The sequence below is a fragment of the Diadema antillarum genome, unplaced genomic scaffold (assembly GCF_040938485.1).
Source record: "Diadema antillarum isolate AM-2024a unplaced genomic scaffold, OU_Dant_1.0 seq00000051_RagTag, whole genome shotgun sequence".
Classification (NCBI taxonomy): Eukaryota; Metazoa; Echinodermata; class Echinoidea; order Diadematoida; family Diadematidae; genus Diadema; species Diadema antillarum.
Window position 1 is genome coordinate 76,119 of NW_027271160.1, and position 23,497 is coordinate 99,615.

The 23,497-nt window shown below is 40.2% G+C and overlaps 1 protein-coding gene across 1 annotated transcript; it reads left to right on the forward strand.

The window, feature by feature from the left end:
- Positions 1–914: 914 nt before the first annotated feature.
- On the forward strand, positions 915–21,175 carry LOC139725599 (hypoxanthine-guanine phosphoribosyltransferase-like). Its single transcript, XM_071636690.1, has 7 exons — positions 915–992; positions 10,850–10,956; positions 11,339–11,525; positions 12,611–12,694; positions 13,571–13,700; positions 18,883–18,959; positions 20,194–21,175. The coding sequence occupies exons 1-7, from the start codon at positions 915–917 to the stop codon at positions 20,239–20,241; spliced, it is 711 nt and encodes a 236-aa protein (XP_071492791.1). The 3' UTR covers positions 20,242–21,175.
- The last annotated feature ends 2,322 nt before the right edge of the window (positions 21,176–23,497 follow it).

The following is a 23,497-nucleotide window of genomic DNA, read 5'->3' on the forward strand; positions in this document are numbered from 1 at the left end:
CACACACACACACTCCCTCCTTCCATATTGGACGAATCTCCATCGGGATGGGAAGTCCAGGGGGCCCGGTAAGGCATCACTATAATATAAGCCATATTCTTTCTTGTGGTCATTTTTTTAAAGAGCCACAGGAACGGAGGGTTCTTATTTTCCAAGAGCCAACAGTAGGCAAAAGGCCTAATTATGTGGAAACTTATAAAAGAGCCCCCCCCCCCCCCCCCCCCCCCCCAACCACCATCTGCTTCGAACAAAACAACCTGCTACGAAGGCGGCGCTGTTAATATGCTCCAGTCAGTGCCGTATATTAAGAGAGTCTGGCCAACTGCTAATTTGGACGCCATGTCGTTACCGCGCGTATTACGCGTCACAGGATTAGCGTGTACGCTCAGACGTAACAAAATAAGCAAGCCAAATAAGGGGCAGTTAACAATGGGCATTGCGTATGAGCGCACTTCAGTAACGACATGGCGCCTGTAGATCACGGGACCAGCTTTTGACCAATCACAGGCTTCAAAACACGTAAGCGATGAAAAAGAAAAAGCGCGCGCAATTCATTTCCTTTCAGTCTAGTCTAGACGATACTATTAATATCATAGGTATGGAAAGATTTAATGACGATAAAATCTCTAATAAAATCAAAAATTCTGTCAAGGAAAAAAATGACTGTGTTAAATGAATTTTTTTCATATAATATGTATAATTATAGATTCTGATATTTGTTTTTTGGAGGTATACTACAATGATTAATTCATAGATAAATTGATATGCTACATATTTCCCCCGCTCGTAGTAGATTTGTCCAAGTGCCGAGTTTGCCGCGGTTACCATACTTCACGTGCACATGCACTTTCAACACGTACCGCGTACAAGTGTACGCACTTTACATGCACAATCACAAGAATAAAAACACTGACATGAACGGGCAAACGCACAAAAGTTCCGCAGACCGTGAGCCTCCAGCGAAATCGAGGAAAATGTCAACCATAATTTCCGTAAGTTTATTTATGACACATGGAAGCATAGTTTAGCCTCTCTGAATTCGATGTGTGGCCACAGAATACCAGGCGTGGAGCGGAGGTTTTCAAAGCAGCTTGATTTTGTGCGTGTGTTTGTGTTAGCTTATCGCCACCGCCGGTTCTTCGGGTTTGTGGCGGGTAGTATGCGTATTGCAAGTACACATTCACAAGGCAAGAAAGCCTGGGGAGGGAGGCAGGGTCATGGCATGTATGGGATAGACCACATGTCCACATTATTTCATGTTGAGTGAAGATAGACCTTTATATATATCATGTACTGATGGCTGAATCATAAATAGGTCTAACAGACCTTTTAAACGTTAGAGAGCACTACGAACTTTGAAGAAATTTGACCTAACGATGATGTTAATAAAATGTTAGCATGTGTTTGAATTGTTAATCTTAGACTAAAATTTAAAATTAATGTTTTAATGTAGTAATATAGATCTACTAGAGTCTATTTATGTCTGACAGTTAGATTTAGATCTAGATCTACATGATCTAGTACTAAGTAGAGTAGATCAGTCCGGGAAACCCGCTCATGAGGACCGCCCCCGCGTACGAGGATGGTCCCTCCTCATGAGGACCTCCCCCCGCCTCATGAGGCCCCCCGGGGAACGCCTCATGAGGCCCCCCCATTCACTTCTTATTCATCTCACATCTGACGTACAAATTGTCGCAACTTTGCACGGTGATTTTTTGTTACACACACATGTCCACTATCCATGATGAAAAGAAGAAAAAATCCTGTCTGTTTTTTTTTTTCAAAAATCGAGTTTTAATCAACCGATGCAGAGCGCCCATCAAAACACAGGCGCCAGCGCGTTCGCACAATGCAAGACTGCCACACCTAGCGGCCTGATCCGACTAAATATTTTCGATGCTTTTTTCTGCGGCTCTCACCTCTCCGCGCACGAATCAGCCTCGTGAAGCTGAAGTCTAACATCTTTTTACACAAATTCGTAACGAGAAAAATTAAATCAGTACTAACCTGATCTTGTCCATATATTCCAAATTACTATTCCACACTGATAGAGTAGGTGGGTAGATGACATACTCCAGTTTGTTAGCAAAATAATCACTTTGTAGGTATGACGAGTTCACTTTCTTCGTCAATTCCGCCCACAATTCCGCCGTTTGGGCGCTTTTTCTGGAATCATCCCGCGTCGTCGCGGGATGATTCCAGAAAAAGGGCCCAAACGGTAAGCGGGCGGCGGAATCGTGGGCGGAATTGACGATTTGTGTAAAAAGATGTCAGACTTCAGCTTCACGAGGCTGATTCGTGCGCGGAGAGGTGAGAGCCGCAGAAAAAAACATCGAAAATATTTAGTCGGATCAGGCCGCTAGGTGCGGCAGTCTTGCATTGTGCGAACGCGCTGGCGCCCGTGTTTTGATGGGCGCTCTGCATCGGTTGATTAACACTCGATTTTTGAAAAAAAAAAAACAGGATTTTTTCTTCTTTTCATCATGGATAGTGGACATGTGTGTGTAACAAAAAATCACCGTGCAAAGTTGCGACAATTTATACGTCAGATGTGAGATGAATAAGAAGTGAATGGGGGGCCTCATGAGGCGTTCCCCGGGGGGCCTCATGAGGCGGGGGGGAGGTCCTCATGAGGAGGGACCATCCTCGTACGCGGGGGCGGTCCTCATGAGCGGGTTTCCCGGACTGAGATAGAGACATAGACACCTGCCCGAGTAGGTACTTGGGACTCGTCCTCGAATGGGTTAAGTTTTCTCGAAGAAGGTCTTTTTCGAACCCGAGGCCTCGAGTTCGGTGCATCATATTTTTTCCATTCCGCACTCGATGGTGGCCTGGCCAAGCCTGGAGCCAGTCAGCCACGATGGCGCACGACAGTCAGCGGCAGCTTATATAATGATAGCGCTACCATATGTATTCCATATGCTGTACATACCCATAGGGCCGCGTACACACATTAATATGCACGCTGTTCATGCTCTTCCTTAGCATGGCACATCGATGTTCGCATTAACATGTTGTGTGCAGGTCTAGGGCAGCGACGCTTGCTAGCTAGCAGCCAAAGCCCCAATATACACCTGTACTAAAGATTTCATCGTAGCATTGCGATTGATGCAATCAGTCAAAGTTCCCAATCAATAGTAATTTTAAATCCATATTTATATTAGAAAAAAAAAAATGATGAGATGATGGATTTGGGGAAAAAAGCATTGCCGGAAAATAAAGAGCTGTCTTAACCTGTTGAGGACGAGTCCCGAGTATACTCAGGCAGGCAGGGGACTATGTGCTACAACACGCATTTCCCATAGGGGACTATGGGAAATGCGTGTTGTAGCAAAAATCAGTCCGTCCTCAACGGGTTAGGCCAAGTAAAAAAAGAAACCAGTTTCTCGTCCTCGCGCGCATAGATTTTGGCCGCCGCATCGATTTTTTTACTATTTACTATTTTCAAAATGGCGCTGAAAATACCAAGAAATTCATAATTCTCGTCCCAGCCCGCTCCCCGCCCGCACCGATTTTCAGTTGCCCGCATCGACTTTTTGGATATTTACTATTTTTTCGGCCGCCGAAAAAAAAAAATTCGACAATTCACCTACCAATCGTGATGATGTCTCATTTCTAATTACGCCTTGCGTCCTCTACTTAGCTGGAGTACAGCTGTAGCTTCTGTAGTGCGTATGTAATATTGCACGCATTTCACACTGCGAGCTCGGCAAGAAGGAATGACCCACAAAGCAGTTGAACTGTAGTTGGATGGGCGCGCGGGCCTGCGCCTGGGCTGTGATGTACAGCGCACTCGGTATGTCGTGAACGCGACAGCGGCAACATCTTTTGCGAACAATCGCTGATATTCTCCGCATTGTTCGTATTTTTCCCCGTTTCTCATATTTTAAGCGGATGAATTGTACTGTACACATGCTTGTGAGGATTGTATCGAGTTTGTATGTATACATTTTCATGTCATTGTGACTATGTGCATGTGTGTGCAGTGGCCGCGCCGGCCGCGTATACGTATGCGTGTCTGTAGCTGTCGGGGTCCCCATCCCCCTGGTCTATCAGCTGTCTGCACGCACGCATGAACACATTCGAATGTGTAGAGGCCCAAACACTCTGCTCTGTAACGTTGCATCTGACGGCGATGTATTGTTCTATTTTGAAGAGAAAATGAATGCGCTTTTCCAGCAAATGTAGAAATGGGTGTATCTACAAAATAAATAACTTTTCCACGGACTCTGGTTTGTCTCGTATTTCTGCGGGATACTTTTCTTTACGATGTAAATTCACGGACACGGCCGTGAGTCGTATCACCTGTAGTGTGATACAATCATTCATCATCCAAATGATGAGTGATTATCAAATGTCTTTTTAGAACATGAAGAAACATCTTTAAATGTTTAATGCTATAATGCCATATCAGTATCATTTTGACATCCATCTGCAATTGTACCAGCCAGTTTCCAGTTGAATGTGCTACAATTGTGCTGTGAAGAGATGCAGATACATGCCAGCTGTGTGGACACAAAAAGTCACAAACACCAATGATAAATAAAGCAGTGTTATGAATATCATGGAATTTATTTCAGTCGTACATTTGTTGATAGAATGTTTTATACCTGTTTCAATTAATAGCACAATACATCAGAATTGCAAGTACACTGGTATCAGAAATGCCATTACAACACTAAATACCAGTATTAAGATGGTCATTTTCCCTTGACATCTGTAGTGTACATAGTGGAAAGAAAAAGCAAATGTATTTCTGCATGCATGAAGTTTCATTTCAAGTATGGTACATATTATGTCTATTTGAAAGTGCGCAGAGTGCAGGCAAGACATACACTTGGGACCTGGTCTCTCATAACACAGCTACCAGAGTGATATTTCATTTCATAAATTGGATATAGAAAATAGTAAAGCCCTCTCTCGTTACCTTTCTCAGAATTACCGGACGAGAAACACATATTACTTTCATTTTGACAATCCTCGAAAAAATAGTAAGATATCAAATAGTAAGGGCCTCCCTCATCGCCTTGCTCAAAAAACCCGGACGAGGAACTACTTTCTTTTTTTACTTGGCCTTAAAGGTATGAATAATAAATGAGGTTGTTTTCTTTTAATAGCTTTGCAAAATGGTGGTGCGTTACTGAAAGAACTCCTACATTGCATCCCATGTCTATATGGACTACACACACAATATGTTTCGTACACAATATATACAGCAATATCTAGCTTCTCCTCAAGGCTGTATCCAACCACGTGGATTATGGCTATACCACCACATGCATGTGGCTGGATGGTAAAGACACGTACGCGTGTGGGTGTATAGTATACACTGCCTTTTATTCTTTTACATACCCTAAACTGCATGAAAGTGAAACAGCTGTGAGGAGTCTGGGCAATCCGGGCAGGGGTTTAGGCTGCCTAAAGCATCTTTAGTCTTTAGAGGGACTACACACACGGTTCCATGACATTTGCTCACAGGACTGCGACAACTGCTACCATTAAATATCTGCATGCTATTTAAGCCAAACGTGCAACCTACCCACAAACATAACCCTACCCCTAATCCTAACCCTCACAATTTCACATCAAACTAAACCTATCGCAACCTTAAATATAACGCTAGATTTACCCCTAGTCCTTGGAGAAAATAAGACTGGAGCAATCGTCAAAGGAGCAAATGTTGTGTCAACCACACACACACACACACGCACACTTGTAGTAAGTTATACAACACTGACACAGTTGTGTCTCTGACCTCAAAATTAGATAGGTCTACAGCTGTATCTAGCTACTCTATGTCCAATTCAGTTGATATCATTTACTGGTGGATCCAGGGGGGGGGGGGGGCACCCTGGTTATTCTCCCTTGTCACTGCCCCCCCCCCCCCCCTCCCCATTTCAAAATCCTGGATCTGCCCCTGTTTTTGATTACAGAACATGGTTCTATCATGATTGAGGTTCTGTACAATATCATTTCGATGCAACTTTGTCCATAAACAATGAAAAAATTGCAATGAACATTGCAGAGTGCATGCATAAAATGACTTGATCTAGAAATCTACAAAGTTTGTATTGTGATCACTCCCAGTACTCATGACATGTGTATAAATATGGTGTTTGCATGGTGGAGATGGCTGTTCTGCTGAAGTTGTTTGCAAGTGTGATGAGTTGTCGAGGAAAGCTTGCTTCTGTAATGCTTCAGACGTGTGGGATGAATTCAGCAATTTCCCCTCTGCAATTGTTTCTTGTCTTGATCTCTCTCTTCCTTTAAGCATGTCACCCCAAAAGAAGAAATGAATAATGACCCACCTAGGGGAAATTGCAGCATTTGTCCCACCTTCGGCAAAATACATTTTGTACATGTATATGGCAATAATTGCATTATTTATCGCCAAAGTTGGGTCACAATGGCATCGTCGAGAAGCTGAAACATGTCAGAACATGTCAGAACATGTCTGTATTATAAACCTGAAATATTGATATAAAAAATACAATGTACTGGTGCTAAAGGCCATAACCCCTGAACCCCTTAATTGCCCAATACCGAATCATGAGATGGAAATAAGTCTCCTGTGTAAAGGGGAGACTTGTTCAGGCATTAAAGCAATCTAAAACTTAATATGTACTTATACAAATACAAGCAAGATTTTATTACGTGTACCTTTTTGATACTGTCATTGTGTGAATCTTCTTATTCCTAGTTTTTTGTGTTAGAATGTAATACATACCAGGTACTCCTTTTTTGTGCCTCTGCCACAAATTGTCGCCGTAGGCATTATGTTTTCAGGTTGTCCGCCTGTCCGCCGTGATCAAGCTTGTGGACAGCGTCATACTATAATTCGAGCAACGTTTGTCTGTCTGTCTGTCTGTTTGTCTGTTTGTTCCTCTACTCCTCCCAGGTCCTTGGTCCGATCTCCATCAAACTTAGTGGGTGGATGCAGGTTGACCGCGAAATTGCCCTTGAGGGGTTCATTTTTGGAAAGGTCAAGGTCACTGGGGTCAAAGGTCAAATAACTGTTTTTTGCTACTCCTTGGGATTCCCCCAGAAATATCCTCAATGGGGATTTCCCAGGTGTAGGCCTACTTGTGCTTCCAGCAAGTGTGGCCAAGATCGGACCAAGGAGCAGCGCAAAACAGTTATTTGACCTCCGTTGACCCAGTGACCTTGACCATTTCTGGGGGAATGCCCATAGAGGATTTCTGGGCACTGGCTGAAGCCAAACAAGCATGATACATGTACTCTCTGATAGTACGGATCATTCCACAAGCCCCCGCCCCACCCCCTATGCCCCACTTCGGCTGATTCAGCACTCCACGGGTACACTGACTAGTAACTTTAAAACCATTTGAGTTATCCCAATGAAACTTTTGATATTTAATTATGTACATGTATGAATGGAAAAAAGTTGTGCAGGTATTAACTTTTGGGTGCATATATACAATTGTATACTCTAGGTGAAAGGTCAAGGTCAAATTCACAAAATTTCACTCTTTTCCCCATATCTATGCAATGCCTGAATGTACATGTATTACCCGATAAAGATTCTTTAGGGAAAGTTTTGGGCCATGAGGTCAAAGGTCAAGTTTAAGATGCTAAATGTAACTTGTTCTCCATATCTCGCAAATGGCTCAAGTTATAGATTCATGAAACTTATACCCCTTTCCCGCTGCCCGTCTCGGTGAACCACCGAGAGGTTCCCCGGTGAATTCACCGGGGAACCTCTCGGTGAAAGTTTCAATGCCGTCGTTTCACACTGCTCTCGGTGAAACTTTCCCCTAGACGGGTTTTCTGCTCGCAACGTGGGTGATCATAATATGTACTTGAGTTTGTTGTGCATCTGCGATTTGGTTTTTTCAATCCCATGTTCACCAAGTTTTCGGAGGATGGACTCGTACGCGGCAGCGTCAGCCGACGTCCCGCTCAGTTCTTCGTTCACTGCTGCCTTGCTACGTAATCGAAGTAACAGTCTTTCTTCGTCTTTGGTCCACGCTCCAGCCATTTGCAAAATTCCCTCAAATTTCAACAGCACAAAACGTCAACGGATTTCTCCTGCACACTGTTAACCCAGCACTTGACGAGAAAAGCACAAAATACGAAAAAATCAAGCAAGAGGCGGACTGTATCAGACTTTACTGGAAGAGTTAAGGCTAGACACTGGAGGAAGACGAAGAAGGAGGAAGCATCAAATTGATCAAGTACTCTGTAAACCTATATATATCAGCTTTGTATACACGGCGTGCTAATTAAACAATACAATGCACAGCACGATGCAAAACAATGCCGTCGCACTGTGAACGCCACATTGCACACAAAACGACATACTATGTAGTGTTGTGTGTATATTTACAAACACGAATTACTAGTACCCTCTACGTGTGGATTTGGGAGGTCGAGTGCGCGCTAGCTAGCTGAAAACGTGTGCATGACCAGAAACAAAACATGACCTTTGACATAATCTGCATATTTTCCCCGGTGTTTCACCGAGACAACCTTTCACGCTGGGCGCTCTCGGTGAACCACCGGGTGATTTCCCGTTGAACTATCGGTGTTTACCCAGGACGCTTCTCGGGTAAAAATTGCCCAAAATTTCATCGGTGTTTCACCTAGGCTTCCCCTAGGTTTCAACCGAGTGACCTTTCACACTGTGGGGTTCCCCGGGTGCCCCCAGGTGCCCCCGGGGAAGATTTTCTTCAGCGGGAAAGGGGTATAAGTACTTGCAAAGCTGTAGATGCATGTACTGCCTGTCAGTGATTCTCTTCGGACATTTCAGGTCATGCGGTCAAGTGTCAAAGGTCAGGATCAAATTCTCAAAATCCCCCCCCCCCCCCCATATCCATGCAATGCCTAAGGTATTTTCTTGAAACTTAGTGTTTACATGTATTACCTGACAATTAATACTCTTGGGAATTTCAGGTCAAAGCTAAGGTTGAGGGTTACAATATTGCAGGTTAAAATGCTAAAATTGTACTATGCAGTTTAGATTGTCAAACTTGAAACATTGTTAAACTGCCTCTTGTTGGAAAGCAGTAAACAAATACTTTGTGAAGTTTTTATGAGGGGTGCATGTGTGGCCTCTTTCTGGATAATTGTTTGCTTGAGAGGTATCACATTCATCATACCTGTTGATGATTAACAAATTAGAAATCATATTTGGGAATACAGCTGTAGCTTTGCAATTAAGAAGTGCTATGAGCATCAAGACTTTGAAGATCTATGACACTAATGTTACTGATAACGTGTTTTGCCTTTGCTAGCGTATTTTGAAGATCTGCTTTGCAATTGTGGCATCTATGATTCAGACCTGCAAGCCATGTCAGGAGCTGTGTACCATAGATAGACAGTTGTAATGAATGTGACCCCCACAGGAGCACGCAGTCTTAGAGTCAACATGCCATGCATGCATCTTTTGAGTAATGGATGATCAAAGTCAAAATGCATGTACAGTGACTGTGTGGCAGATTCCATATTTCTCATAGCAATAAAGGCCATTACTGATATGATCTAGGTCAGTAAAATGTGTGAGGGACTGCTACCAGCTAATTTTTATGAGGCAACCAGCTTACCAAAGTTTCAGCCAGATTACAATGAATGAAGTTCATATTTGTATTAAAAATTGACATGCATCAATCATTGTATGTTATGGTTTGGGTGGATTTGTTGGGTTTTTTTTAACTTCAACAATGCTTTATGGCATGTGGATGGCATGATCATTTCATGTGACAAACAAAATGTGTCCATGGACGGTATTCACAAAATTGTTTAATACTCCGCTTTTCAGGGTGCAGAGATATTAAGATGACAATATGTCATCTAAATCAAATGTAACAATAGTTGGAAGGACAGGCTGTTTACCCTGCAGATGCATAAAACAGATAAACATGAAAATAACCCCCCTCCCCCTCCCCCCCCCCCAAAAAAAAAGAACTTACTGTACATGAACAAGAATTGCTGCTGCTTACTCTGGTAGGAACACCTCGGTTACAGTTCGTTATTCTGAAGGTTCGTTATTCCGAAGGTTTGTTATTACGAAGGTTCGTTATTCCGAAGATTCGTTATTCTGAAGGTTCGTTAATCTGAAAATGTGATAAGGTTTGTTATTCCGAAGGTTCATTAATCCGAAAATGAAATAAGGTTTGTTATTCCAAAAATGACACAAAGCTTGTTATTCCGAAGGTTTGTTACGGACTCTATTTCATTTCGGATCAGCGAACCTTCGGAATACCGCAGCAGTAATAACGAACCCTATTTCATTTTCGGATTAACGGACCTTTTGAATAACGAACTCTTTCATTTTCGGACAAACGAGCCTTCGGAATAGCGAACCCTATTTCATTTTCGGATTAATGGCCCTTCGGAATAACGCCACAAATGTTCAGATTAACGAACCCTTTTTCATTTTCGGATTAACAAACCTCTAGGTATAGGGAATTTGTGTGTTTCGGATTAATGAACCTCGGAATAACGAACCTTCGGAATAACAAACCTTTGGAATAACGAACAGCACCCGGAACCTCGTGACATATTTTGATGGCTAACTTAACCTGATGAGGACAAGTCCTGAGTATACTCGGGCAAGAGTCTCCGGGAAATGTATGTTATAGCAAAATCAGCCCGTCCTCAATGGATTAATTTTGAAATAGGCCAATAATGAAGTGTTGTCTTGGAGTATCCATAAATTTCTATAGAATGTATATATATATATATATATATATATATCATGGATGTATTTGTTTTTATTTTTTATTCCATTTAATTACACTGTGTGACACATGACATCACAATCTATATCAAGCATTTCTTCTATCCAAATGCATCATTTGAATTCATCCCTCTTTTTGATTGCTGCCAGATTCCCGATGACTACGAAGGCTACAGTCTGAACACGTTCTGTGTGCCCAGACATTATGAGCAGGACCTGGACCGGATCCTGGTCCCACAGGGAGTCATTGCAGACAGGTAAAATATGAGGACAGGCCTGTGCCTCTGGAACAAATGGTTGCTGGAAAAAAAAAAAATACAAACAAACACTTCTTCTGGGACTACAGGAAGTTTCAAGCTTTGACCATTTAAAAAAAAAATGTATCCAGCTTTTTTGTGATAATGCCAAAATCAAAATGTTCATTAGCATATTTTTAAAGATTATTGCCATCTGGATCCATCACTTCATATATGGTGACCATGTGCTTCCAAAAAAAAAAAAACGGCAACAATGAAATAGATATATACCTGATTCACAAAGCGTAGCAATGCAAGATGTAAAGATGTCCTTGCAACGACATGTAAAAGAAGTGATGGATTTTACGGATGGTATCATTTTTTCGTTCAATTGTCTGGAAAGGACGGAGAGGCTCGCCAGGGACATTTGGGATGACATGGGCGAAGCTTCCTCGCTCGTTGTCCTCTGCGTCTTGAAGGGAGGCTACAAGTTCTGCTCCGACCTGCTGAACTTTGTTCAGGCGCTGAACCAGAACGCCGGCCGCTCGGTCCAGCTGCGTGTGGACTTCATCCGCCTCAAGAGCTATGAGGTGAGATCAAACCCTCCGAGGTGTGAGAGTTTTGTGTGTGAGGGTTTGATTTTGCAAATTACCCGGTACTGTTGGGCCACGAATTTAACAACATGCAAATATATAGCCATTTACAATAAGATTTCAGGGTGAATGGACTGGCAGAAGTGCACTTATGATAGCTGCGGTGTCAAATCGAAAAAACAACATCTCGCAAAACTGTGACCTCGTCATTCGTGAAAATAACAGCTCTGACAGTCCTTGCAAGTGTGCACATCTTTCCTTCCCAGTGACTCATTTCACATGCTAATGTTACATTGAGCCAAACAGTCTATTGTCTACAATCAATTACAATGTTTTGGCATCACATGTTGTGGTATCACATGCTAGAGTTGCTGGGTTGTAGGAAGTATGGCAAGAAAGGAAACCCCAGCAGCAGTATTATCTGTGATAAATCCAAAACTGAAGTAAGTGATCTTTAGGCAGATGACTTAAACGTTTAATACCCAACTTACGTATTATCGTAGCATTATTTCACACATTTCTTATACCTATTGTACATGTGTGTGTCCATTTTAAAGCAAAAATCAACAGTTTCAGCAGACATGGAAACTATGTTTTACCTTTGCAATTGCCTCTTAATGTAAAGTGTAAAGTTCATCAACTACACTGGATTCAGTTGGTGTTCTAGAATGACATCAAACTATCATATGTTTCTGATGCTCCCTGGCCCTTTGCCAGCTTCTCCTTGAAATAGCATTCAGATTCATGCATAATAGACCGTCTCTTTTTTTCAGGTATCATTTTAAGCAAATATGCATTGGCAAACAACATGACTTCCGTGTTCAGAAAGATGTTTGGGAAAATCTGTACATCATTTATAGGAGGTGTGACTTCATTGTTCCCCTCTGCAAACCACATATTTTTTATGTGAAGTATTCATTCACTCACCACATTTGTGGACATTGTTGGTATTCACAGGTACTTTATACACTATGGTCTGAGCATCTTTGCTGAGCTAGCACTAAATGCTGTTTTTTCACTACTTGGAACTAGATTATGTAACATATTTTACCCTCACCCCTTTTCATCCACGGTTTGTACAGAATGACAAGTCGACAGGAGAGATTCGTGTCGTCGGGGGTGACAACCTCACAGACTTGGAGGGCAAGAACGTCCTTATTGTAGAGGTAAGCGCAAGAACAATGTTGTGCAGTGCAGTGATCTTTAATATGCAATGCTGTCCATTTTTGCAAAGTTGATATGTAATCATTGTGAGGTTTTAGAAAGGGGGGGGGGGGGTGGAATAGATGACAGCTATTGAATTTTAGGGCTTAGTCTCCCCGAGGTGCGGGAGACAAAGGGATCACCTGCATCCCTCTGTCCATCCGTCGTCCTTCTGTCCGTAACGCTACAAAAACTTGAACAATTCTCTACTGAGGACTTTGATTTCAATCAAACTTGAAGGGAAGAGTGGTTATGCAAAGTTACACATTTTACCAAACATGAAGGTCACCTCAAGGTCAAAGGTCACAGGCAGGGGTCAACAAACTTTTAGGGCCCAATGTTAATTTTTTACAGCGCGTTTCGATTATGGCTCATAACTTGATCCATATGTCCGTTTGTGACCAAACTTGTCTGGGAAATGTCCCTTGGGAAGTTGAAGGTCACCACAAGGTCAAAGGTCATAGGAGGGGTCAATGAACTTTTAGGAAAACATTAATTTCTTCTATGCGAATGGGCGAGACACATTTTGGCACTTGCCTTTTTGTGTGTGTGTGTGTTTTTGGGGTTTTTTTTTGGTAAACTGTTGTATTAGGAGGACCATTAAAGAGTACAAATCTGTGTTGCCAGCAGAAAATTTAACAGCCTAGGGGAAACAAAAAATAAAGAAAACAAAATTTGAAGAGTGAAAAAAACCAGATATGCACAATCTAACAACATTACAAAAGTGAAGACTAAGTGACAACGGGTTATCATGGTTTTTATCAGTAATGTGGTGACAGCCTCAATCTCACATTTAGTCATGACGCTTCCTTCCCACCATTTCCTTGTCTACGCCGAAGGACATTATCGACACGGGTCACACCATGCAGAGGTTACTCAAGATCGTCGGGGGCTACCACCCGAAGATGATAAAAGTCTGCAGCTTGCTCGTCAAACGAACGCCCAGGAGCATTGGCTACCGGCCAGACTGTAAGTGTTAGCTCTCGCACATTACTATTCACGTGGAATACCTTTAGTAATGTAGTGGGGCTTTAATATTTGCACACTTTTATGTAATATGATTCCACTGGGACTAACATGCATATATGTGCAAATATCTTTTTTATACTTTTGTTAGACTGACAAGGTTAAATTCTAGTGAGCTAATTTTGATACCAGCGGTGCCTGAAACTCCTGTAACTTAGAGTTAAAAGAGTGTATGAATGTAATTTGTAGTGAGCTAGCTTTAAAGTTGGCATGACGCTCGTAACCACAAGAAATCATTTAGTTAGATTGCATGTACTCACTGATCAGGACACCCTACTTGGACCATTATAGTTAGCAGGCATATATAAACACATTGTACAGTATGTCCAAAAAAAAAAAGAATTACAATCAGATTTTTCCATTGTTAACTTCCAATATGATTAGACTGTCTGAATGTTATATCAGGGTCTAAAATTATAACATCTTTCCTATATTTTTCAGAAAACCCCATTCTACAATGTATTTGGTAAAGTGGTCACAGAAAAATGTGAATAATTGTGAAGCATGTCCTGGATGTGATTCTTCCAAGTTTAGCACTTGGATGCTCTTGGAACTGCATATTAATGTGTGTACACAATGGACAGAACTTGGAGGGAAGGGATTCCTGACATGCACTACAAAAATCCTCATTTCTCTTTCACCACTAAAGCAAATTGGATGGGGTTTTCTGCAAGATTTGGGTAATAAGTTCTAGTTTCATACCCTGAAATTGTATTTGGATTGATTCACTATCGGTTTTTTTATAGTTATCATTGCGGAGGGTCCCGTTGTAATTTTTTTTTTTTTTTTTTGGGGGGGGGGGGGGGACATATGGTATGTAAGACTGTCAAAAGGCACTTGAAAAGAAGGTAGTCATTTTACTTAAAAAAGAAATGCACACACAGCAAGTGGACCTAAGGGATATGTTTGAAAATTTGATTCAGATTTCAGAAAAATATTACCATGTAGCTTGTGATACTGCTTTCTTCAGTAGTTCATTGTTACTACAGTGGAAACTCGATATAACGAGATGGTCGGGACCGAGTCATTTTCCTCGTTATAACCGATATCTCGTTATATCAGTAGGCATAGAAGAAGGCATACCATAAAGACATTAATTTGCACATGTGGGACTACCCATCATATTTCAATCAATACTGATAACTTGATATTGTGTGTGAGGGAATTACTCACCTTTATGGGTAAGAAGATGTTTTTCGCCGAGGAAATCGAATATCAAGAATGTGTTTCTTATTAATTGTAGATGTTTGAATTTGTAAATTTATATAGCTTGCGATTGTATCAAGATCGTCTGTGGATTGGTATGTGGTTATCGTATGGGTGTGTGTTGTATGGAAAGTTTGAATATGGTCTGCACAATGCTGTGTGTGTATGTGACACATTCTGTATGTACATTATGACTGCGTGTGTGTGAAGATGGGGAATTCCCTACGTAGAAAGCCAATCACAGCATCAGATTGCCTCACACCTGCTAAACGTAATGATGATGTCATGTATACTATGGGCGTCCCACCACATTTTCTGCATGACAGTATCAGTGTGTGCGCACACACACACTTACACGTACAACATGCAGTGCTAGCTGGAGTGCACTGAAGAAAAAGTATGTGTGTACAAGACAGTTTTTGGCGCATCAAGCTTTACAATCTCGGAAGATGATAGCACAAGCGAAGTAAAGCTTTACTGAAGGCATTTTGCTTTACCTCGCTATAGCAGGTTTGATTGGCTATGTTTTACTTTGTTTGGAAGTCACAAAATTTATCTCGTTATAGCAGTTATTTCGTTATAGCCGATCTCGCTATAAGAGTAGCATTTCACATAGACTTGTGTGGAAGGAAATTTGGGACCGGGAAAATTTCCTCGTTATAGCAGTGTTCGTTATACCGAGTTTCCCCTGTACCAGCCATATGCTGAAGTATCTGTGAAGATTTCTTGTCACTTTGCCTATAAATACAGTAATCATCTATCATACTGAAAATTTAAAGAAACTGTACAGTTCTGGTTGAGGTGAGGATTTAGCCTTTAACGTTTTGCGAGATATTAAGAAACCACTCCATGAGATGTCAAAGAGCATGCAAATCTAAGGGGTATCAAAAGTTTATTTGACGAAAAATCGGTTTTGAAATGGCTGAGATATCAAAAAACAAGATGAAACAAAGAGATCCTAATGAAAGGTGTGGCCTGTCGCCTTTTATTATCATGACTTTTTTTGATATCTCAGCCATTTGAAAACCAATTTTCATCAAATAAATGTTAAATCCTTTTTAAAATTACATGCTCTTTCATATTTCATAAGAGGTTTCTCATTATCTCACTTAGGAATGTTATAAACCTGAATCCTCACCTCAACCAGTACTGTACAGTCCATTTCATGTCTTGTGCTTCTTGCAAAACCACTGAAGCATTGGGAAATTGGAAAGAACATTATGATCAGTTTTAATTATCAACAAATTGCATAAACGAGTTTTACCTTGTACATGTATATACAATGTAGAAACGTTTCTTTGCAACATTTCATCCGTCTAAATAAAATGGGGTAAAATACACGAATGTAAAGGATATGCACTCCAATTATTGAGCAAACACATGGGTCATTGACATGTCAGTCAGTATTATACATGTAGATCTGATGTAGGTTTTGTTTTCAATCACTCAGATTTTGAGTAGCAAGGATGATAAGGACTTAACCTTGACCCCTCGAGCCTACCAACTTCCACTCATTCTTCTCCACAGTCATTGTCAAAGATTGAGACACGGTGCAACATTTTTTGTTTGGAGTTCTGTTGGCTTCAGTCAGAACAAAACATGCATGTTCTCCTGTGCTGGCTGAGTAATTTCTAGCTATCATGAGCTCCCTGACTTAAAGGGATCGTATAGTTTTGGTTGAGACCTAATATCAGAGGGGCATTTCATGAAGCGTTTTAGTCAGATATTTTTCTGACAAACTGTTACAAGCTACTGAAATCCTTACATGTGATTGGCTGGGAGCAAATTTGTCCGACAACTTTGTCGGACAAAATGCTTCATGAATTGCCCCCCCTGGTTTCTAACATTTTTTTGTGAGATAATGAGAAACCTCATATGAAATATGAAAGAGCATGTAATTCTATGAGGAATTCAATGTTTATTTGATGAAAATTGGTTTTGAAATGGCTGAGATACCCACAAAGGAGCGATTCTAATAAAGTGTGGGAACCATGCTTTATTACGATCGCTTCGTTTTACTTTGTTTTTGGATGTTTCAGTCATTCCAAACCCGATTTTCATCAAATAAACTTTGAATTCCTCTTAAAATTGTATGCTTTGTACTATATCATAAGTGTTTTCTTGGTATCTCGCAAAAAGTTAAAAGCCCAATTCTCATCTCCACAAATACTGTACCATCCCTTTAAAGACCCGATAGTTTGGGGATTTATGGGTGGCTCGATTCATTCACTGCCCACAGGGGTATATTAAAAAAAAAAATCACGACTAGCACTGATTAGCAAACGTGCGTTTAAGTGAATGCCATTGGTTATGATCATCTCCAATGAAAATTACAAATTTTAGAGAAGATTACAAGTGCATACATGGGTACTCAGGACACTGTGTTTTTTTTTTTTGGCCTGTCAAGCTTAAGCAGTTTTCCTGTCTGAATGTTGTTTAAATACATTGTACTTACAATGTAGATTCACCTGTAGTCTTCTGCAAATAAAGTTTGCTCCATTGTATGAAAGTCACACATCCCATATATAATGTTTGGCTTTTAAAGTAAACTTCAAATTCCTTACTCACTTTCTGTCTAGTTGAAGTATTTCTTATGACCATTTCAAGACCAAGGTCAAACATGAGTAATTTCAGTCAGGGTGAGTAAGACCTGATGTAGCTACAGCCGTGGTGAAGCTTTCAATACAAGAACAAAAATTGCGAGCAAGGAATTCCCATACACCTACTCCTCAGTAAATCACCTTTTTTTTTTCACTTAGACTCATGTAATTAAAAAAGAATACAAGAGTACGACTGACAAAATTGAAAATGCAAGTGTCCCATACATTCGGGGATGAACTTTAACCTGTTCAGGATGGGCTGATTTTGCTACAACACACATTTCCCATAGACACCTGCCCTAGTATACTCATGACTCATCCTCAATGGGTTAAAGGGATAGTACAGTATTGGTGGAGATGAGAATTGGGCTTTTAAGTTTTTTGCAAGATACCAAGAAAACACTTATGAAATAGTACAGAGCATACCATTTTAAGAGGAATTCAAAGTTTATTTGATGAAAATCGGGTTTAGAATGATTGAAACATCCAAAAACAAAGTAAAGCAAAGCGATCGTAATAAAGTGTGGGTCCCACACTTTATTAGAATCGCTCTGTTTTGGATATCTCAGCCATTTCAAAACCAATTTTCATCAAATGAACATTGAATTCCTCATGGAATCACATGTTCTTTCATATTTCATAAGAGGTTTCTCATTATCTCACCAAAAGATGATAGAAACATGAAATTAGGTCTCAACCAAAACTATACGATCCCATTAACCTATGCTGGATCATTTTGATTGAAATAGATTTTTTGCCAGCCCTACAGACTGCAGCAACTTTTTGGCAGTGGATAACAGTTGAACTTGGTTCTGGGACAGTTACCCCTGATCCTTCCCCTGACCCTAACCCTAATCCTAACCCTAACCCTAGCCCAGTTACTGTATGTCTTGGGAAATTGCCAGCAAAATATTTTGTGATTTCACTTTTGGTATGTGGTTATGACATCATATGATGTCTAGTGTAGCTTTGTGTAAACATTTTTTTGAGAAAACTAAGATGAGTTAAAGATATAATTTTGTATATCATGAACAAGTTGCCTTTACTTCATAGTGGAGTGCAAGATATATCTTTATTGATAATATTGATAAATGAAAAATGTTATAACTTTTATCAAGTTTTTATCAAACTCTGTGGTGATGTTTCATTTTAGGATAGTTCTTTACCGTTTTGTACAGGAGTACCATACAAAAAAGAGATTGCAACATTAGCATTATCAGACCTTGTGGATTTATATTAATCTGATCTCTACATGAATTATGATGTTTATCTGTCTAATTGACATATTTTTGTGTATTTTTTCTTTTCCCTCTTTGCAGATTGTGGATTTGAAATTCCAGACAAGTTTGTGGTTGGATATGCCCTGGACTACAATGAGTACTTCAGGGATTTGGGAGTGAGTACACCACATGGTATTTCCAATCATAACATTGTGCTTTATAATTATAGTAATCTAAGGTGGGGAAATTGCTTACCTTTCTCCTGAAAAGGAATAGTACTTAATTTCTCATTTCATTGCTTTGGCAGAAGGGAGTGAAAAATGCAGGAGAATTTGTGTATTTGATAGCTCTTTGTTCAGCTTGTTGATTTGTTATGTGTTTTAGGATGAAAATCGATCAGTTGATGTACAGTGGGGTCTTTGTATGTAGAGCACTGACGTAGCAAACTCTGATAGTATCACAATCATCATCAAGGCCCGAGATTTCAAAGTTCCATAGTAAAGTTTTATAGCATTTTCATTGTTTTTGTTTGTTTGTTTGTTTTTTTGGGGAGGGGTTGTTGTTGTTGTTTTTTAGTCCCCACTTGACAAAATTGTGATATGAAGTGATTTCCTATGGTCCAAAGTAGTTTGCCATGGTAAGAGTCAACTACACGTGTGGCCTATTGCCCCAATACCTTAAGTCATAGGCATCAATGTTGAGAAAACTGGAAAATGATAACATTTGGTTGATAAATACACAGAAAAAAGGTTGATATATTGACTTACTACATCATGTCAAAATGTCAAAGTCTATGAATGTTTTGAAATTGATAACACCTCAACTTTTGTGGAACATAATACTTTGGTGTTTCAAATAAATCCATTGTGTCTTAATCCCTCATTACCCAAACACTAAACTGCTTCTGGACTGCAGAGACTGTTTTCCCAAAACTATGGCAATATTTGGTTTTAGGGGCACTCTCTCTCAAAATTTTTTATGGGCAGCAAGGAAAAGTTGCAGTAAGCATGGTAATTCTTTGAGAGAGGCATTGCGGCAAGTAGATGGGGCATTGCGGCAAATTGCCTTTTGCCTCCCGGGTAATTCGAGGCCTGTATGGTGGCCCACTTTTGGAAATACCATTTCTGTGATACACATTTTTTGTGTGTGTGTTTCGAGTAAAATGAGACAAATTATCATTGAAAGCTAAATAGAAAAAAAAAAAAACACCGTAAAAATTCCAGAGTCAGAAAAATCAATGGACTGCAAAATTTGACAAGGCTTTCATGATGGTTGGTCAAGTCATATATGTTAAACATGTTAGTCACGAAATCGTAAACTGTGGAATTGTTAAATTAGAGCATTTTATTCTAATACATGTAGATGCATCTATTTATATATCTTTTATTGTTGTATTTGTTCTCTTCTCAGCACATATGCATCATCAACGAAGAGGGCAAGAAGAAGTACGCCATCTGAGAAGTGACGGTATCGATCCAGCGACGTACATTTCCCTCCCGAGCATAGGAGGCAACATGGACTCCTTTGGACATCATCTTTAGCAATTTCATATGTGGACTTTGTAACCCTGTGCTGTTGCGGATATCTCAGAAACATTGCTTATTCATCCCGCCTAGAGTTCTCTTGCCGACAAACACCCAAATACACGAGACGAGATGGACTATCGGTGTTCCTTTAGTGCAACCAAATACAGAGAGACATGCTTATCGGTGTACCTTTAGCGGAACAATAACACACAAGACAAGACTTTCTGTGTACCCTTGGCAGAACTGAAATACACAAGACAGGCTGTTGGTGTACCTTTAGCACAACTGAAATACACAAGACAGGCCTATCGATGTACCTTTTAATAACAGAACAATAATATGCAAGACAGGCTGTCTTGCGTACCTTTGCCTCAACCGAAATACACGACACGGGCTGTTGGTGTGTCTTCAGCTCAACCATAATACACAAGACGGGCCTATTGGTGTACCATTGAGTATAATCACAAGACAGGCTTTGTATGTATCTTTTACAAGACCAAAATATTGACAGACAGCCAGTGTACCTTGGCACAACCATATTACACAAGATGTGCCATGAGTGGAACTTTGCACCTTTTCAGTTTATTGTGACAGTCCTGTGTTACCCTTCTGTTTCCAAGTGAGGGCTAGAATTTCAAATATTCCTCAAAATCCCTGCAGAAGTAGTAATCATGTTCACTATATTGTTGTAGAATGGACAAAAGAATGAGATGGGTAGAAGGAGTTTTGGCCTTGGTCCAGAATTTGCGTGCAGTGCTCCATATTGGTAGCTTTTTATTTGATTAACCAAGTGATTTTTTTTTTCAACCATGAATAGAAGATTACAATGTATTGTGTTTCTCCTCTTGCAGCCACCTGCTCCCACCAGCGCCCCCCCCCCCTTGGTTCTCCCCCCATCTCTGTGTGCTTCATTGCTGTAATATATACATTGTAGAAGTCTTCAATTAATGGGGAAAGGTTCCATATTTGTGTGTGCTGTATTTTATGTAGAAAGTAAGGGTGTATGCAGAGAATTCTTACTAAATCTCGAGCAGTTAACCAATCTCAGCGACTTTCATTACTACTATGCTTGCAATTTCTCCAATTCGGCAGTTATGCAGTCTGTTTGTGAATGGGTTACACATATCTGAAAGGGCTTGAAAAAAAAAATCCATGCTCTTGTTCTGCATGTGCTGCCGTTGTGCTGTGAAAGATACTACAGCAGTATGAGGTCTTTTTGCTCTTCTGCATTAGATATTTACGTACCTGTAGCTCGACTTCATACTGTAATCTGTCCAACACAACGTCATTCCACCAACTGTCTGTGACAGATGGCCCATAGTTACATTTTTTCCGGCGTTGGTTTGATCGTTTGTCTCTTTGTGTACTAAATCAAAAGTTATGAACGTATTTGAATGAAATTTTCAGGAAAAGCTGGTAGTAACACGAGAAACATTTGATTAAATTTTGGTGAAGATCCAGATTATCCTCTGGATGTAGGGGGGTGTTTCGTAAAGCTGTTCTTAAAAGTTACAAACGACTTAAGATTGACTGGAACATGTGCTGATATGCTATACTTATCAGAAGTCCAATAATTCAGCACAAGAACTGATCACCAGTCGTTCTCAAGTCGTTCGTAACTTTAATAACAGCTTTATGAAACAGGAATGTGTTCAAAGTTTTTGAAGGGGTCTTCATCATTGGAAGGGTCCATCATGAGGAACACTGGATAGAACACTTGCTTTTGTGATCCTCGACCATTGCACGGTTGGCCAGAAAGTATGGCAAAGGCCGCAACAGCTGGACAAGGCAGCATTGAGGGTATGTGTTGATGGTCTAGAAATATAATAATGCAGTTGATATGAATGTAGGACTACATGTATATTATAGGATGAAATTCACAATATTGGCAGAAATTAGCGTCTTGGCGGAGGTCTGTGCTCTACGAGTGCTCTTCTAGTTTAGGGTTGCTTGAAAGATACAAAGGTAGTTTGACTATCCATTCACACGCAAGGGTTAGTATGTGTACCAACGGTATCTCATTGTGCTGCACATGTCCCAACTTACATGTACATTGTATTCTCCCATTGGTTTATGTAGATACATGGTGAATAATTTCATCTGTGGCATGTTTCAACCATTAAACTATAACCTTTTGTCATCTTGATTGGCTCCATAGAAATGCTACAATAAACTCTTTGAATGAATAAATGAAAAAAAAAAAAAAGAATGTGGTAATACCAAAATCTGGTACAATGTAGCTGAAAAGATTAAGCTATTAATAGTAAACATTGGCAAGGTCAAAATAGATTAACCTCAGGAAGGAAGTTGTTCATTTGGTATCGTGTGGGTGATACTACAAAGTCTACTTGTTTCACTGTTTTCATTTGATGTACAGGTACTGTAGATATGACATTGTATACCTGGTATATGTTCTGGTATCTCAGTGTGAGGTGTGGAATGGCACTCGGCGAGGAAAGTTAGATTGTTGGTTTGAAAGGGTTGCGCTCTGTGTGTCACAGAATAATAAACAGACATCAGTTTGAGTGAAATTTCTCAAAGTGATTGATCATGTGTTTAAATTAATATTTGTATCCATATTAGTTTGTGTGTGTGTGTGTGTGTGTGTGTGTTTGTTGTGGTTTCTTTTTTTTCCAATGTTAGTACCCATTTGGTGTCTTTTCTTTGATAATTCTACAACTCCCTCCTATGGGAACTGCTCTTTCCTACTTACAAGCCAAATCATCCCTTAATTTTCATGCAGTCAGAAAGGTTGAGAGGTCTCTGCCACTGCTTTTTTGAAAGTAACTTGCTTCTTTTGCTCCTCGGGGTTGATTTCATTTGATTTTCCCTCTCGTTTTCACATCCCCACCTGTTTTCTCTGTCCTTTCTCTTATTAAATCAAGTACTTGTACATGTGGATTTTTGGAATGCTGTGATTGTGTTATAGCTTTGAAATGAGAAAGATGCATGCAGTCTACAGAGACTACTCTAAATAGGGAAACTTTTCCTGTACCCAGTGTGGTACAATTGTATTTTAATATCAGTTTATATAGAAGGGGACTTTGTTTTACTTTTTGTTTTTAAGTCACAAACGCTACAGATGCACTCAGACATACAAAATGTAATGGTATGTATTTCATTGTTTGAATATAGTACCACAATGTCACAAATGAAAGCTGGAGTGAAGGGGTCTTACTTAGTGGCCG